This window comes from Leucoraja erinacea, chromosome 1 (genome assembly GCF_028641065.1).
Source record: "Leucoraja erinacea ecotype New England chromosome 1, Leri_hhj_1, whole genome shotgun sequence".
In the NCBI taxonomy this organism is placed as follows: Eukaryota; Metazoa; Chordata; class Chondrichthyes; order Rajiformes; family Rajidae; genus Leucoraja; species Leucoraja erinaceus.
Genome location: NC_073377.1, coordinates 48,970,878 through 48,989,182, shown reverse-complemented (window position 1 = coordinate 48,989,182; position 18,305 = coordinate 48,970,878). Strand labels below are relative to the sequence as shown.

Genomic DNA, 18,305 nt, shown 5'->3' with positions numbered 1-18,305 from the left:
TCAAGATCAGACGTTTAGTAATATAGATGTCAGGCATTTAATGAACATTGATGTATATGTTGGTAACTTTCATCCCAAATATCTTTCGTTATTGGTTGGCTTAGTTCACTTTCCCATGTTTGTCTATATAAATCTGTCGGTGGTATCTCACTATCTAATAGGATATTATAAATATGAGATATTAATTTATCTGTATTAGGATGTTTATTCAAACAATCATCAAGAATTTCTGGATCTCTAGTTCTAAAGTTTTGTGTATTTGATCTAACATAATCTCTAAGTTGTAAATATCTAAAAAAAATCATTTGAGTGGAGTCCGTAAGTCTGTTGTAGCTCCTGAAATGAAAGAAAGATGCCTTTCTTATAAAGTTGTCTTATCCTTTTAATTCCATAATTTTTCCATTGTTTGAAACCTTTATCCAACATAGGTTTAAATGAGGGGTTGTTCACAATGGGGAGATAGAGTGATAAATTATTTAATTTTAAGGTATTTTTTAATTGTTTCCAAATTTGCATACCACTGTATATTATAGGATTTTCCCTGTAAATGTTTAAATTCAATTTTGTGGTAGCAAACAGTATCGAACCAATTTCAGAAGGTAAACAATCTTCCTTTTCCATCTTTAACCAATCTGGTTATTGGTCCATTTCTTCCAGCCAAAAGTTCTTATTTTTAATATTAACTGACCAGAAATAGAACAAAAAATTCGGTAAAGCTAAACCTCCATTTATCTTTGATTTGCATAAATGTTTTTTGCTTATTCTATGATTCTTATAATCCCAGATAAAATCAGTGACGATGGATTCCACATTAAAAAAAACAAATTTTGGGGAGATATATCGGGATTGATTGAAAGGCATAATAATTGCGGTAAAAAAAAATCATTTTTATGGCATTAATTCTACCAAACATTGAAATAGGGAGTGTTTTCCAATACTGAATATTCTTGTGTAGTTTATTCAGTAAAGGGGGGAAATTTAATTTAAATAATGAGGCATATGACATAAATTCCTAGATATTTATATTTTTCATTAACTATTTTAAATGGGGATTGTTGTATTATATGTGGATTGAGTTCTGTTATTGGCATGATTTCGCTTTTATTCCATTTAATTCTGTATCTGGAAAACAAACCAGATTGAGTTATTAGATTGGGATAAGTTTGGGATACTAATTTCTAGTTTTGTAATGTAAATTAATACATCATCTGCATATAAAGAAATGTTGCTTCCAGTCTATGTTGTGCTTCCTTTTTAAGGTGGGTTTCTTGAAGGAATATTATATCTGTCTTAAGTAATTTAAAATGTGCTAATACTTTACCTCTCTTAATTGGTTAATTAATTCCCTCAACATTCGCCCTGAAACCCCTTGGCAGACCAACGCCCCTGTCCCTCAATAGGCGAGGGGGATGATCCAAGGAGTGGCCTACCCCCCAGGGACCGTCACAGGGCCCCCCAAGTATCCGAGGCACGAAACGGAAAGGAGGGCATACACGGTGGCCAGCCCGGGTGCACACAATGCCCAGCCCCGGAACAGGCGACTGATCAACAGGTGCGGGGGATGGAGTAGCCAGAGAAGGAGGTACCCTAGACAGAGACCGCCCTCGCTTACGGGGCCGCGCTACCAGCACCGGCTGATCAATATCAATATGTGCTGGTTTCAGCCGTATAACTGAAACAGTCTCATGCCGACCCCCCCATGACCAGGACGAAAGTCGATGAGCCATGTTCCAGGACCCGGAAGGGACCTTCGTACGGCCGCTGGAGATGCGCATCTCTCCAGCGGCGTAGGAAGATGAAGTGGCAGTCCTCCAGAGCAGAGGGAACGTGCGGGTGGAAGGACCCATGACGAGACGTGGGCACCGGCGTCAGCTTGCCCACTGTCTGTCGAAGACGTTGCAGAGCGTCCGAAGGCTGCTCCACCTGGCCATGTGACAGCGGGATGAACTCCCTGAGCACCGTCAACGGAGACCCATACACCAACTCGGCGGAGGAGGAGGCCAAGTCCTCTTTCGATGCAGTGCGGATCCCCAGCAAAACCCACGGCAGAGCGTCTACCCAGTCTGGGTCAGTGAGCCGTGCCTTCAGGGCATCCTTAAGTTGTCGGTGAAACTGCTCCACCAGGCCGTTCGCCTGCGGGTGGTATGCCGTCGTGTGGTGCAGACGAACACCCAGGAGGCGTGCCATGGCTGACTACAGCTCTGACGTGAACTGAGGCCCTCGGTCGGAAGTTATGTCCAGTGGAACACCGAACCAGGCGATCCAGTGCACCACCAAGGCTCGAGCACAAGTGGTCGTTGCAGAATTTGGTAGCGGAATGGCTTCAGGCCACCGCGGAAGTGGTCCACGACGGTGAATAGATAGGTCATGCCCTGGGACGACGGCAGCGGCCCCACGATGTCCACGTGAATGTGGTCGAAACGCTGCCGAGGAATGGTGAACTCCCGCAACGCCGTGCGCACATGTTGTTGCACCTTGGCGGTCTGGCACGGGATGCAAGTGTGCGCCCAATGTCCAACCTCCTTCCGCAGCCCGTGCCACATGAAGCGGGAGGCTACCAGGGCCATTGTCGCCCTGATGGAGGGATGCGCAAGTCCATGGAGCACCTCAAACACCCTGCACCGCTAGGCGATGGGGATAATGGGTCGCGGAACTCGAGTGGAGACATCGCACAGCAGCTTTGTACCCCCAGGACCACAGACAATATCCTCCAACTGCAGGCCCGAAACTGCCGTACGATAGGGCGGAATAATTGATCCCCTCACCGACTTGGAGAACCGCATGGACTGCAGGTCTCGATAAGGCATCGGCCACCCTGTTGAATTTGCCCTCAACAAACCAGATGGAGGTGGTGTATTCGGACACATACGCCAACTGCCTCTGCTGCTGGGCAGACCACGGGTCTGAAACCTTTGCGAACGCGAAGGTTAGCGGCTTGTGGTCCGTAAATGCAGTAAACGGCCTCCCCTCCAGGAAGTAGCGGAAATGACGTACGGCGAGATACAGGGCAAGGAGCTCACGGTTGAAGGCGCTGTAACGACGCTGAGCACCACTGAGATGCCTGCTGAAGAAGGCAAGTGGCCGCCAGCAACCCTCAATGAGCAGCTCCAACACTGCCCCAACCGCAACCTCAGGAGCGTTCACCGTCAAGGCGGTTGGGGCGTCTTCTTGTGGGTGGACGAGCATCGTGGCCTCAGCCAGTGCCTGCTTAGCCCTCTCGAATGCTGCTGTTGCTTCCACGGACCAATCAACCTCCCTGCGATGACCAGCAATCAGGTGGAAAAGCAGACGCATGACAGCGGCCGCTGACGGCAGGAAGCGGTGATAGAAAGTGACCATCACCACGAATTCCTGTAGGCCCCTAACTGTGGTCGGACAGGGGAACCTGCGGACAGTGTCCACCCTGGTCAGCAGAGGCACCAACCCTTGTGGAGTCACGCGGTGGCCGAGGAAGTCGATAGCCGTCACCCCGAAACGGCACTTGGACGCGTTGATGGCCAAACCGAAGTCGCTGAGGCGCTGACACAGCTGACGGAGGTGGATGCAGTGCTCCTGCCGTGAGCGACTGGCCACGAGTATGTCGTCCAAGTACACGAAGATGAAGTCTAGGCCGCGGCACACACAGTCCATAAGCCACTGAAAGGCCTGCGCAGCGTTCTTTAACCCAAACGGCATCAGCACACATTCGAATAGACCAAATGGTGTAATAATGGCCGTCTTCGGGATATCGTCGGGGCGGACCGGAATTTAATTGTACCCTCGCACGAGATCCACCTTGGAGAATACGGATGCTCCGGCCAGATGGGCATTATCCTGAATGTGCGGGACCGGATACCTGTCGGCGACGGTCGCATCATTCAGGCGACGGTAATCCCCACACGGAGGCCAGCCCCTGTTCGTCTTAGGGACCATGTGGAGCAATGACGCCCATGGGCTATCGGAGGGACGCACAATGCCCATCACCTCCATCTGGTGGAACTCCTCCTGAGCTAGACGGAGCTTTTCTGGTGCGAGACAACGCGCCCGGGCGTGCACAGGCAGGCCAGTAGTGGGGATATGGTGCTCCACCTCATTCTTGGGGGTGGAGGAGCGGTAGTGGGGTTCAAGAATGTCGGGAAAATCGCATCCACGGACGACAGGGGGCCATCAGGGTGTGCTATGGGATCACCAGTACGGAGGAAGAATGGATCCAGCATGACAGAGTGTATCAGATGCCACCGCTTGACATCCACGAGCAGTGAATGGGCTCGAAGGAAGTCAGTGCCCAGCAGCGGCTGGGAAACGTCGGCAATGACGAACCTCCAAGAAAAGGATCTGCGGCCAAAGTTGAGGGGGATGGTGCGAAACCCGTAGGTGCGAATAGCACTCCCGTTCGCCGCGGTGAGGAGGGGGCCTTGTTTACCCGCACGGATGTCGGCGATGGAGGGAGGCAGAACACTCACTTCCGCACCAGTGTCGACGAGGAATCGACCTCCAGTGCGGCGATCCCAAGCGAAGACGCGATGAATTGTGCCGGCCGCCGAAGGAATCACTGACGACCGTCCCCTTCGTTTCCCGGGAATAAACAGGGTGGGCGACATAGCCTGGCTGCAGCTCCCCAGCGACGATGGTAATAGCACCAACCAGCTTTGCTAGCGTCTGGTGGAACTGTTGGCGAATTAGGCTGGTTTGAGCGCCAGTGACCTTTGCTGGTGTTGGGTGGAACTGCAGGCTGGCCGTGCTGGAAGGACGTGCCTGCAGTGGAATGAGCAATGGCGGCCAGATTTTGCCGCGGGGGACGACTGTGAGCAGTGGAAACGTGGTCGATAGAGGTCCCAACCTGCTCTGAGCCTCCAAAATGCCGCGGGAAGGATGGTCACTGCTTCCAGGTTGTGATGGTGGGAATTCCACAGCTCGTCGGCTTGTTCACCCAGCGCCAGCATGTCGGTAAATGGATCCCTGGCGAGCTGCATGCGAATGTCGGGGGGCAGCTGCTGCAGGTAGGCGTATTTAAATAGAAAGCAAGGTTCATGGTCCCCCATCAGGGTGAGCATGTCTTCCAGGAGGGCAGATGGCCGGCGGTCGCCCATGCCGTCCATTCTGAAAATCTGAGCTGCCCGCTCGGTGTCACCTCGGTGTCACACAAACCTCCTGATAAGAAATTCCTTAAGGCCAGTATATTTATTTGTTACCGGGGGGGCCCTGAGGAAAGGCTTAACTCGCCTCACAGTCAGTTGGTCAAGCGAGCCAACCACGTAATAGTATTTTGTCTCATCTTGTGTAACACCTCTCACAGCAAACTGTGCCTCTGCCTGCTGGAACCAGGTGTCGGGTTCTTCGGTCCACAGAGTTGGGAGCTTCAGCGCAACAGCGTTATTATCCATATCCATCACGACGCGTGATGAACGACGTGGGGTCACCAGTGTAGTGGATTGGTCAAGGTCAGGAAAAGACCAGACACCAGGCGGGTTCAAACAGTAGTCTTTTAATCCCAACAGCGAGAGTACACCACACACACACCTCAAGAGCACTAAACCCAGGGTCGACTGGAAACCCCTTGGCAGACCAACGCCCCTGTCCCTCAATAGGCGAGGGGGATGATCCAAGGAGTGGCCTACCCCCCAGGGACCGCCACATTTTAACTGTTTCTAAGTAAACCAGTTAATAGTAATTATTAATGATTAGTAATAGTAATTAGTAATGACAAATGTTTATAATTAGTAGTAATCAGTAATTAATAATAATTGACTACAATACTAAAATATAAATGTAATATATTAGTTATGTAATTAGTAATACTAGTAATTAATAACAATTAACAATAATACTAAGATATAAATGTAATATATCAATATCAGTAGGAGAAAACCTGCTCCACTATCCTTATCAATTTTCAGAAGTCCTTAAGTATAACAATTTAAAGTTCCATTAGTACTCTACGAGGTCAATACAATACAATACAATACAACGTTTATTTGTCACATTGCACAAAAAGTGCAAGTGAAATGATATGTCAGCAGCGATACAATGATAAAGGGCACACACAAAAACACAATAAATTTTTAACATAAACATCCACCACAGCATTCATCACTGTGGTGGAAGGCACACAATTTGGCCAGTCCTCCTCCATTTCCCCCCGTGGTCGGGACCTCAACCCTCCGCAGCCGTTGCTGCGGGCGTCCAGATGGTAAAAGGACAAGGTACAAGTCCAGGTAAGTCCAGAGTCGGCTCCTCCCCAGCGGAGACCGCGGCTTTTAGTTGGTGTAGGCCGCAGGCCGGCGGTCGAAGATTTAAAGTTCCCTCCACGTCGCAGCCGTAAGCACCGCAGTCTGCAGGGCCGGCGGTCGAAGCTCCCCTCCAGGGGTGATGTAAGTCCATACCGGACCCGCGGTAGAAGTTGGCCACGGGCCGGCGGAGGAAGCTTCTTCTTCCCCCCCGGGTCCCCCACGAGGGATCCCGGGCTGTAGATGCCGCGCCAGCTGGAGCTGTGCAGACCGCGGCTTCAGGCTGCCGTCTGCTGCGGGCCAACGGAACGGAGTGCTCCCCTCCAGCGAGCCCCAGCTCCGTGCTGACAGTCCACGCTGCACCCGCCGCCGGAGCCCCGAGCCCCGGGCGCGTCTCCGGGAAAGGCCGCGCCGATCCTCGCTGTTAGGCCACGGGGGAGGCGACCTGGAAAAAGTCGCCTCTCCATGGAGGAGGCGGCCGAAACGGTTTCCCCCTTACCCCCCCACACCACCCCCCACACAAAACACACTAAGAAACACTAAAAACAGACTTTAAGATATACTAAAAAAATAAAAAAAGTTGAAAAGACTAACACGCTGCTGACAGGGCTGCTGCCAGTGCAGCGCCCCCACCACACTGCTCGTTGACGTCAGGAAGATAATGTATGTTGTTCAGTCTTCGCTCATATTCTCGTTGTTCTGGGTGAATTCAAGTGGTTGTTTATGGTCTGTAAACATATGTTCCTTCTTCATGTTGGCGACTATTAGTGTTGCGGGGTACATCAGGCCATATCTCAATTCTGGGATGTTCTTAAGTTTTCTTCTTGTCTCTGTAAACAGCGCTCTCTTCTTGGAGATCGCCACTGGATAGTCCTTAAAGATGCTGATCCTCTCTCCGTCAAAAGTGAGCTCTCTGTTACGGACTATTTTCTTCATCATGTCATCCAATTCATGATCGTATACTACCTTTACTATCAGTTGTTTTGGGGGGGGAATCTTCCCAGGGTCGGCGTCTCAGCGCTCTATGTGCTAAACCCAGTAAAGGCTTTTGATCCAGATTTAAGACTTTTTTGTAATAAGTCTGCTGCAAATTCATTGGGGTCTCGGCCATCCTCTCTTCCTTCTTTGACACCTACAATTCTTAGGTTCTGGCGTCTATGGCGCCCCACCAAATCAATGCATTTTTCAGTTATTTTATTCAGTAATTCTGATGCGTTGATTCTCGAGGAGGAGCTTTTTTGTAGTTTCAGCACTTGTCGCAGCGATTTCCTTTAGTTCAGTTATTGCTGTATTTTGTTGATCTAATGTCTTATTGATGGGGTCCAACTTATCATTAAAGCTGGTTTCCATCAAATTGATTTTAACATTTACCTCTTCAATCTGTTTATTGAAATTTCTTCCATTGTCAGCTTCCAAGCTTCCAGTATTTCGTGAACAGTGGAGGTAATTTATTCTTTAAATTCTTCTATAAATGAGTGGAATTCCTCTTTAAGTTCTTCTTTAAAGTTCAGTTTTTCATTAAAATTTTTAAGTTGCTCTATATTTTTAATTTCTAGGGAGAGAAAACTTCAAAGTTCTTCCAATTCTGTTTGTTTTGGCTTTGCTTTCTTTGATACATCTTCCTGGGACATCGTTGAAACTGAGCCCGAGGCTTCAGTCAGGCCTACCTCTTCTGCCGGTTGTCTAAACTTACCGGTCTTTTTTGGCTTGGAGGGGGTATGTTGCATGGACATACCGCTAAAGTCGCGCGCCTGATGACATCACTCGCTCGTTAAAGGCTGCCGGTGCGGTAACAACAGGTAGGTCCCGTTTTTCTCCCCGTTTCAGTAATTGTTTTCAGCATGGAGCTGGTGGACTCTATGCTTCCATAGCACCACCGGAAGTGAAATGCGCGATTCTCATGCTCAATGCGTGCGGGTTGGCAGCCCTGATGGGGGTTAGGGGCAGAGGAAGGCAAGTGAATGGATGGAGACCGAGGCAGTCTGGTAGGGGGGTGGTGCATGGTTAGGGAGGAGGGAAGTATGAGGACTATAGTATGGGTGGGGAAGAGCTGGGGTAACATGTTTTCAGGGGGAAGTGGAGCAACCAGTGAGGTTCCCTGTGTTGGGGTGGGGGGGGGGGGGGGGGGATGGAGGAACCCAGCACAGGTAGACCCCGTGGTGTCAGAGTCTGCAGCGTGGCGACTTTAGGCCCGGTGCTGAGCCTGGGACTCAGGTAGGGCGACGGCTGCAGCTTGCTGGAGAGCGGTGGAGTGGTGAAGGTCGGGAAAGCCTCAGCATTATATCCTTGTTCCGTGGAACTGTGGCTAAAAAGAAGTAGCACATGTGTTTTGCCTTTTGAGAATTCAGCATGTTCCAAACCAACTTAAAGTAGTATCTTCAAGTAGCACCATTGGTATTTTTATGCCTATGTGAGGAGCTAAACTGAGCCAGAGTTTAACACCTCATGTGAAAGGTGATATCACACCAATGCAGCGATCATTTGTATTACACTGGACCGGTTGATGTTGATTACTGACACAGAGAACCAAAGATCTTAGGCCCTATAGCAGAGTAAGATGGGTTACTCTCACACAAACATGTAGTACGCTCATGGGCGGATTCATGGGTGATTTTATGACTCATTTTAGCAACCTGCCTCCGCCATCTTGTTCCGCCATCTTGTTCAGGCATCTCGCTTCCGGCAAAAGATTGGATCCGCAGCGGTGAGAGGAAGTGCACGGCCCGGGGCAGCGGGAGAGGGAGTCCGGGGCAGCACGCGGCGCGGCCCGGGGCAGCGGGAGAGGGAGTGTGGGGCCCGGGGCAGCGGGAGAGGGAGTGTGGGGCCCGGGGCAGCGGGAGAGGGAGTGTGGGGCCAGGGGAGAGGGAGTGTGAGGTCCGGGGCAGCGGGAGAGGGAGTGTGGGGCCAGGGGCAGAAGGAGTGGGGGGCCCGGGGCAGCGCGGAGGGAGAGGGGAGAGTGTGGGGGGGGCCGGGGCAGCGGGGGGGAGAGGGAATGGGGGGGGCTGGGGCAGCGCGAGAGGGGGGGCAGCGCGAGATAAGGCCTAGTGTGTGTGAAGTTGCGGGGAGGTTTACAATGTTTCTTATTTACAATGTTTCTTATTTAATGTCCCGTGTCTAGTCTGAAATAAAGTTCATTATTGGATCAGAATATAATTGTGTGTGTTATATGATTATATACATTTATATAATTTTCATGTATGTGTGTTTATAAACATTTTATTCTTTAACAAGAATTAACAGAATTATGAACTAACAGAATTATGAATCTAACCCTATATCACACACAAAAAGATCCCCCGCAATGTCAATTACCCTGCGAATCGGGTCGGTTCCGGTTACTACAAAATCAACTCAAACACTGTTTGTGAGCCATTTAAAAATAAATTATTTAAAAAACATTAAAAAAAAGACAATTACCAGAGTCAAATTTTATTCTTGACAAGAAGTATGAACTGACAGATTTATGAATCTAACCCACACAAACTGTTGCCCCGCAACATTGATTACACTGCGAGTCGGGTCGGATCAGGTAGGCTCAGGTTGCTAAAATGGGCGTGGAAAAATGCCCAGGATCCCCTCCATAGCGTACTACACGTCAGCCCATTGCATTTAGCAGGAGTAGCCTATCTTGCTCTGCTATAAGATCTGCTATAGGATCTTTGCAGAGAACTGCAGATGCTAGGTAATACTCAATATGACAGGAGTAACTATGCAGGTTAGGCAGCTTCTTTGGAATGCATGGATAGGTGACGTTTTGGGTCGAGTTTAGTAATGCCAGTTTAGTAATATCATTTCAGTTAGACTATTTTCATTTGAAATTAAGCCACAATAAAGTGGTTTATTCAGTCGATGGTTTCTTAAATTTAATGCTAGTTTTCGGCATAATTTATTATACATTCACGCAGGCTTGAATAAATATGTCCCGTGTGCCATCATGTTATTAGATCAGAATTTCAAGCAACATGTAGCAACTGACACACGGTATTCTCATCAGTGAGAATGCAGTCTTGACCTCCTCTCAACCTAATTAGAGACCTTTGAACTATCTTTAATGTTCTATATCAGACTTTATCTTGCACTAAATGTTGTACCCTTTCGCTGTGCACTCTGGACGGCTTGATTATGATCATGCATTGTCATTTTTTTGACTGGATAGAATGAAAAAAAAAGCTTTTCACATTCCCTCAGTACACGTGACCATAATAAGCTAAACTAAACTAAACTAAACTAAACTAAACTAAACTAAACTAAACTAAACTAAACTAAACTAAACTAAACTAAACTAAACTAAAGACCAACCCTTTGTGAAACCCCTAACATTTGATTATATGTTCTGGTTTGCTCTGAGCCTGCCACATGGTTTACAGTGAATACAGATTAGAAAATTTGCAAATCCAACCTATCACCAGGATGCATCTAACATAAATTAACCACACCCCACTGAGTTTATTATAAATTACGCAAGAACGTTTGGCATCATTTAATGTGTGATTGCACGAGAAGAAAGATGAAACTACTGTACAATCTGCATGTTTTGCTAATTGTCATCTTTCTAAGTCCAGCCTGTAAGTAACAAAATAAGGAATATTTAACCTTATTGTATTCATGTTATAATTTATTTTGGTAAAGGTGTTACTTGTAAGTGGTGATGTTCCCATGTTTCTGCTGCACTTGCTTCCTAGGTGGTCCAAGTTGCAGCTTAGGAGTGCTGATAAAGGAACAGGTATTGCTCATTTCTAACAGCATTTGAGAAGATGGTAGTGAGACACTTGTTTGAGGTGCTGAGGTGCTGCAAATCCAGGATGGTGTGTGATTTGGAATGAAAATGTATCTGCTCTTGCTGCATTCATCCTCTTTGCTGATTGAGGTCAGAGCTTTAAGATCTGCTGTTGGAAATAAACGGACTTTGCAAAAGTTACAATCTGCAAGCACAATGAGCCACTGGTGGAGGGAGTGTATATCTGGGTGGTTGGATCACCTATGAATCAAGTCTGTTCTTTTCCTGGAAGGTGCCATAATTTTTTTACTGTTGTTGGAACATTTGTGCTCCAAGCAAGTTGAGAGCCTGATAACCCGTTCCCGACTTGTAGATGGCAGAAAGGAACTGGGAAAGACTCAATTTGAATGGTCACTTTTGCAATACCTATTTCAGACCCATGATTTCAGTACTTTAAGGGTATTACTTACTAGCAATTTGTTTTGATTGGTATATTAATGACTTTTAATTAAGAGCAAATCATTAGGTATGGATCACCCCTTTTGCATATTTGGAAGTTGCATATTTGTTAACTACGAAATATGATGTGGTATATATATATATATATATATATATATATATATATATATATATATATACCTTATATTTCCATGAACTTCAATATTTAATGGTTGGCTTCCTGATGAATTTCTGAAAATGACCTTTTTTGAAAAAAGTGTGATTATGTTATTTTTTGATTGTTAGTGAAGAAGGCACAATTGGTGGAAAACGGAAGCTTCAAGTGGTTCTTGGTGCACATTCTCTTTCACGAAACGAGTCGAGTAAACAAATATTTCATATCAAGAGACAGATTCCCCATCCCGAATTCCGTGGTAATACTATGGAAAATGACATCATGCTACTGGAAGTATGAATTTTCTTTCTAATCTGTATAAAGTGCTCTGAACCCTTAATTTGTTCATTAGCAATGTTTAATTTCACAAAAGAACATGTCTTCGATGTCTTGGGGAATGATTTTTCAGATTACTTACGGTGATATCTAGGATGCCGTTTGGCCCAGGGGAAACCAGACTTAACCTTGTCCTCCTCCTTTCGGCATGTCAGGAAGTTTTTCAGCAAGGATCATTAGAATGATCATTTGATGGGTTTTTCCTCCACTACTTTTAGTTTACCACAACCTGACCAGGTGTTGGATGTAGCACATAGAACAGCATTGCACAGGAACAGGTTGTTTGGTTACGGACATGGTACCTACTTAAACTGAACCTTTATGCACATGCTCCATCTCCCTCCAGTCCCTGCATATCCATGAGTCTGACTATAAACACCACTATCATACCTGCATCCACCACCACCCCTTGCACTGTGTTTCAGGCGCCCAACACTTTCTGTGTAAAATAAACTTGTATTAGTCGCAGATGAGATCAGATGTTTCCGTGTGAGTGTGGAGCCTTCTTGGTCTAATGGTGCACTGAACTGATGAGGAAATGTTCCCTTTATAGTCAAGGAAATTTAACATTTAGAATTTATTTACTGTGCCATTGAATCATGGCTGATCTATCTCTCCCTCCTAACCCCATTCTCCTGCCTTCTCCCCATGACTCCGGAAACCCGAACTAATAAAGAATCTATCTATCTCTGCCTTAAAAATATCCATTGATTTGACTCCACAGCCTGTCATAGAAAATAAATGACATGACAACAGTGCAACTAAATTAATTGTTGACTGCTTTACCATTCCATCTGTAATATGTTCCACATTAATGATATTCAATCTATATTATTTCTTAATCATCGTTAAAAAAGCATCCAAAAAGTGCTGAAAGATTTGGATTCCCAACTTTATAATTCCATCAATTACTTTGTTCATTTTCAGTCTGATATGATATTTTTAGAGTAAAACAGCCATAGCTAAGTTTGACTAATTAGAGTTTACTTGTTAACAAAGAAAGATGTAGATAGTGAAGAACCATGAAGGGGTGGCACAATAGCACAGCTGGGAGAGCTGCTGTTCACATCGCCAGAGGCCTGGGTTAAATTCTGACCTCAAGTGCTGTCTTTGTGGAGTTTGCAAGTTTTCCTTGGGACCATGTGGGTTTCATCCAGATAGTTTAGTTGATATTTTAGTTTAGTTTCATTTAGTTTTGAGATACAGCGAAGAATCAGGCCCTTTGGCCCACTGTCCGCACCGACCTGAGATTCCCGCACATTAACACTACACACAATGGGGACAATTTTACATTTACACCAAGCCAATAAACTTACAAATCTGTACGTCTTTAGAGTGCGGGAGGAAGCCGAAGGTCCCGGTCACCGAAAACCCATGCAGGTCTCGGGGAGAATGTAAAAATCCGTACAGACAAGCACCCATAGTCACGATCGAACCCGGTTCTCTGACGCTGTAGGGCAGCAGCTTTACCATTACGCCACCTTGTCGCCAACCCGTTACTTCATTTTCCCCCATTTCCCAAAGATGTGTGCATTTGTAGGTTAATTGGCCTCTGTAAATTGCCCCAAGTGTGTAGGGAGTGGCTGCGTAAGTGCGTTAAACTAGCGTGAGTGGGTGATCGATGTGGACTTAGTGAGCTGAAGAGCATTTCCATGCTGAATCTTTCACTCACTCACTCACTCGATCAATCAAACAATCGATCAATCGACCATCCGCGACAGTAGCGTAGGGCTTTATGAACATCAACCGCAACAATATTTTCATGTAACATGAATGTTAATTGACATTACATTTTATGGTCAAATTCTCTTGTCTCTTTGATCATCTGAAAAAGTAAAAGAAACATTTCATTCTGCAAAGGTCAAAACCTCAGCAAATGAAGTACTTAAATAGGGAAACTAACAAACCTCTTTTGAATAGAGCAATAGTTTAAGATATTCTTCATTCTTTGAAGATTAAGAATAATTTATTACTGTATCACAGCTGGAGAATAATGCAATGATCACCAATGATGTGGATGTGCTCAAACTATCTGGAGGAATGGTTGATGATCTGAGGGCTGGAACTTCCTGCTTCGTGGCAGGATGGGGAAAAACAAGTGAAGAATTTACATCTGACACACTTCAAGAGGTGACAATAGAAGTAATAGATCGTAAAACATGCAACAGCGAGGACTATTACGATCACAAACCTGAAATAACCCAGAACATGATTTGTGCTGGTGACAATAAAGGCAGAGATTCTTGTGCGGTGAGTGTGCTGTGTAGCATTGTTATCAGTAAAATGACCATAAAGCTATCAGAGTGTGTGCAAAAGCCCAAATGATTCACTGGTGCCTTCTATAGATTGAAACATTCCATCCATCCTCACACTGGCCTTAGCCTGGCATTATTGTAGCTTGTTTTTGTAAATGTTTTTATTTTAAATAGCTGAACATTACTATCCCCTCAAGGAAATTGTTCCACGTAAAGACTCTTTGTGAATTTGATTAGGCACATATGCTCCATGATGTAAAATCACCATCTCCTCAAACCAGCTGGGCACGGGTAATAAATATAGCATTGTGATGTGTTTTCAGACTGAAAGTTGGTGATGTGTTATTTTATCTGACTCTACTGAATTGTCATCTTTATTGTTTTCTCTTCCAGGGTGATTCAGGTGGTCCTTTGCTTTGCAATGGAAAGTACATCGGGATTGTGTCCTTTGGCATAGGATGTGCAGATCCCAAAAAGCCTGGAATTTACACTTATGTTTCTAAATACCTTTGTTGGATTTGGAAAACCATTGCCATGCAGGCTTACAATATGACCGATGAAAAGCTGTATTGAGTAATCAGCGTGCTAATTCACTTTGCTTTACTAACTATGATGCTCAATCAATTGGCTGAGATAACCAGCATGCTTCCATCTATATCTGAGTACAATGTGTAACGTTTTACCACAAAATGCAATAAAAACTAGAATTGTGAAATTCCCTGTCCTCTGACTGAATGAATTAATGTGAGATTCAAAAATCACAAATGCTCTTGAGCCAAATTCAGACAAAGAAGTGTTTTTATTAATTTCATATTCTGCAGAATAGGTGCCTCTCCTCTGATGTCCCCTAGAGGCACACCGAAGATGGCGATGCTTTCTATCTTTATACATTTCTTTACTAAGGTCACTACCTCATGTCTCCCCATCGAACTTCTGCCAATCAGAACACTAAGGTTTATATTCCCACGAGAACGTCTCGGAACGTCTCCTGACGTCAAAGACTCCTAAGGCTTCTGCTGAAGTTTCTATCTGTTTGCTACTTTTTATCTAGAATTTCTCTCTGTTCTGTATATTGTTACTTTCTTCTACCAGCAGTCTGGCTTCTGCTGACACCTTATTTCTTTCTAAGTTATATTTTTCAGAGTTCTAGTATAAATCAACCATCCCTATTAACCCTTTTCTCACAATCCACCATTTTTCTTTTTGCTACGCATCTTTTGATTTATACTATATCTTCCTTTTCTAGTGCTAGCAGCAGATTCTTCGCCTCCCTATCCTCCTCTCGCTAGTCATACTGTGTTCTGAAGGCTAACGCAGGGAATGATACAACATCCGAATAGGCACAAAGTCAATGGTTCCTTCCCTTCACGCACAGTCTATGGGCTGATATTGTCTGGTGGGGCCTCCACAGGAACCTTAAATCGGTTTGCGTGTGTCCACCCTTTTTCTTTTGTTCGTACTGCTGTCTTGGTGATTAATAACACAAGGTAGGGTCCAGTCCACTTTGGTTGCAGCATTTCTTCTTTCCATGATTTTGCAAGATCCCAGTTCTCTGCTTTCACAGAATGGATTGGCAAGTCGAGATGGGGACTCTGTGCCAGCAGCCCCTTGGTTTTTAATTCTGTAATAGAACGAGATACTGCCAGTAAACAGTTCCTTAAGAAAACATCATTACCATGGTGGGTATTCCTTCTATCTTTCCCAAATAATAAAAACCTAACTTGTTCAACCTTTATCTGTATCTTAGTTGCTGAAACCCAGTCAACATTCTAATTGATCTCCTCTGTACTCTCTATTTTGTTAACCTTTTTCCTATAATTATGCCTACCAAAATTATACACCATACTCCACAATTGACCTCACCAATACCTTGTACAATTTAACATTACAACCCAACTTCTATACACAATGCTCTGATTTATAAAGGCCAACACACCAAAATCTTTCTTTACCATCCTATCTACACGAGATTCCACCTTCAGGGAATTATGCACAGTTATTCCTAGATCCCTCTGTTCAACTTCATTCCTCAATTCACAATCATTTACCATGTACATCTAATTTGAATTGTCCTGCCAAGGTGTATCACACTTATCAACATTAAATCCATCTCTCATGTTTCAACCCACTCTTCCAAATGACCTAAATCTCTCTGTACATTTTAAAAATCTACTTCATTATTCACAACACCACCTATCTTAGTATCATCTACATACTTCTTAATCTATCTTACCACACCAACATCCATTTATTGATTCACATGACAAACAACAGTGGACCCAACACGCATCCCCGAGGTACCCCTCTAGTCATTGACCTCTAACCTGACAAACATCCATCCACCATTACTCTCTGACATTTCCCATACAGCCACTTTTTAATCCATCTTGCTATTCCTTACTAACTACTTCTTAACCAACCTTATTTCCTTTATTGAACCTTGTCAAAGGCCTTACCAAAGTTCACCACTTTAACCTCATCAATTTTCCTAATAACCTCTTTTAAGAAAAATCAAGATTAGTCAAATGTCACAATCACAAATCCATGCTAATTCTTCCTATTTATCCAAATTCCTATAATAATGTTTTTAGTATCCTTTTCATTATTTCCCACCACTGATGTCAAACAAGTTCTTGTTAAAACTCTACTCTTCTTTGTCCTCCTGTTCACTTACCTCAGGGCTATTATCTATTTGTACCTGTGGGACAGCCCTCATGTAATTATTGAAATCGTACTAGGTATCTCAACCTTCTAAACGAACATCGGTCGGTGATTTAGAAAACTCATACATACACCTTGTCTTCAGGTTTAAAGGGTCCTTCTTCCTGGTCCATCTCCGACAGCTTTTACTTTACCTGTTCCTAAATAGACTTGTATATCATAATTAACTGTTTCATATACTTTTTAAATTCTATCTTTAACTGTTCCAAACTCGGTCCCTTGTAGGGACTTCTCCATTGTGCCACCCACTGGTTAGTTTGCATGCAACATTTCTTCAGTGCCAATGGCAGAGCATTACACAAATCTTATTTATATTAACCTTCAATGTTCCATTTATTCTTTTCATCAAATGAAAACAATCCGTTGTCAAAGCTGATTTCTGTAGGTTTACCAAACCTCTTAATTACCTTATTCAGCATAAACGACACTACAGTGCTCATACCTAAATCGATTCAGACTTACCCTGGACATCTCTTCCAGATGCTGTTTCAGTTGCTTTGTCTGCATTTTAATTTAACTTCTTTGACATGTACTTTTTCCGTTTCACCATACAATTTCAACATTTATTCCGATCTAGTCTGAACTATATCCTGCCTTTCCCAAGGTCATCATCCGCTGTCTTATATTCTGAAGTATTTCTCCCTCTTCACTTGTGGAACAAACCAATAAATTGTCCACATCAGCAAATACTTTCTAAGGGTATACCATATAACCATATATCGAACCTGCCTCCACCACCTTCACTGCAAGCTCATTCCACACAGCTACCACTCTCTGAGTAAAGAAGTTCCCCCTCAACTTTCAACTCTGCCTTTCCCATCTAATTAAAAAAAACCTACCTCATCCTAGCCTTTCTTGACATCTGTCCTTAAATCCCTTTCTCTCTCTTGGGGACCCCAGTCCTGTTAGGGCTTATAATCTCCAGATTAATTTCACTCCTGATAGGACTTTGAGGAAAAGTTCCCCAAGACATGTATTATTGGCATGTAATTGTCTGGCCCCACTTGGTTCCCTCATAGGACTCACTTGTGTCAGTTCATCACTTATTTCAGTATTTTCAACCAGGGGCTTTGTTCATTGACATTGACCGCAGAGACCAACTGTTTGCTGAATCGGGGGTTTGAAATAAATGACAATCCCACCACCTCCTTCAATTCTGCTTGACTTTAAGAAGAATGACTTCCACCACAATAGTTCATAATATAATGTTCACTGGTTGCCTTCTATTTCTTGTTCATTTTCAACTCTCCACCTTTTCATTCCCCTTTTTTCCTTTGGGTTCACCTTAAGTGGGTAACATTTGCTGAGGGGCCTGCATACCCTCGGTCATGACGGCATCCAACCAGAAGATGGCGCTGTGGCCGGTAGTCATGCTGCAGTGACGGCATCAAACCAGAAGATGGCGCTGTAGCCGGTAGTCAGGCTGCAGTGATGGCAGCTGACCTGACGGTGGCGCT

General features: G+C 44.8%; 1 protein-coding gene across 1 annotated transcript; it reads left to right on the top strand.

The window, feature by feature from the left end:
• Positions 1-11,665: 11,665 nt before the first annotated feature.
• LOC129701875 (granzyme K-like) lies at positions 11,666-15,263 on the top strand (the record flags this gene model as incomplete). The annotated part of the gene is made up of 3 exons (XM_055643704.1): positions 11,666-11,830; positions 13,856-14,122; positions 14,521-15,263. Coding segments are annotated over 3 exons (612 nt in total), but the record flags the coding sequence as incomplete, so codon positions are not given.
• Between the last annotated feature and the right edge of the window lie 3,042 nt (positions 15,264-18,305).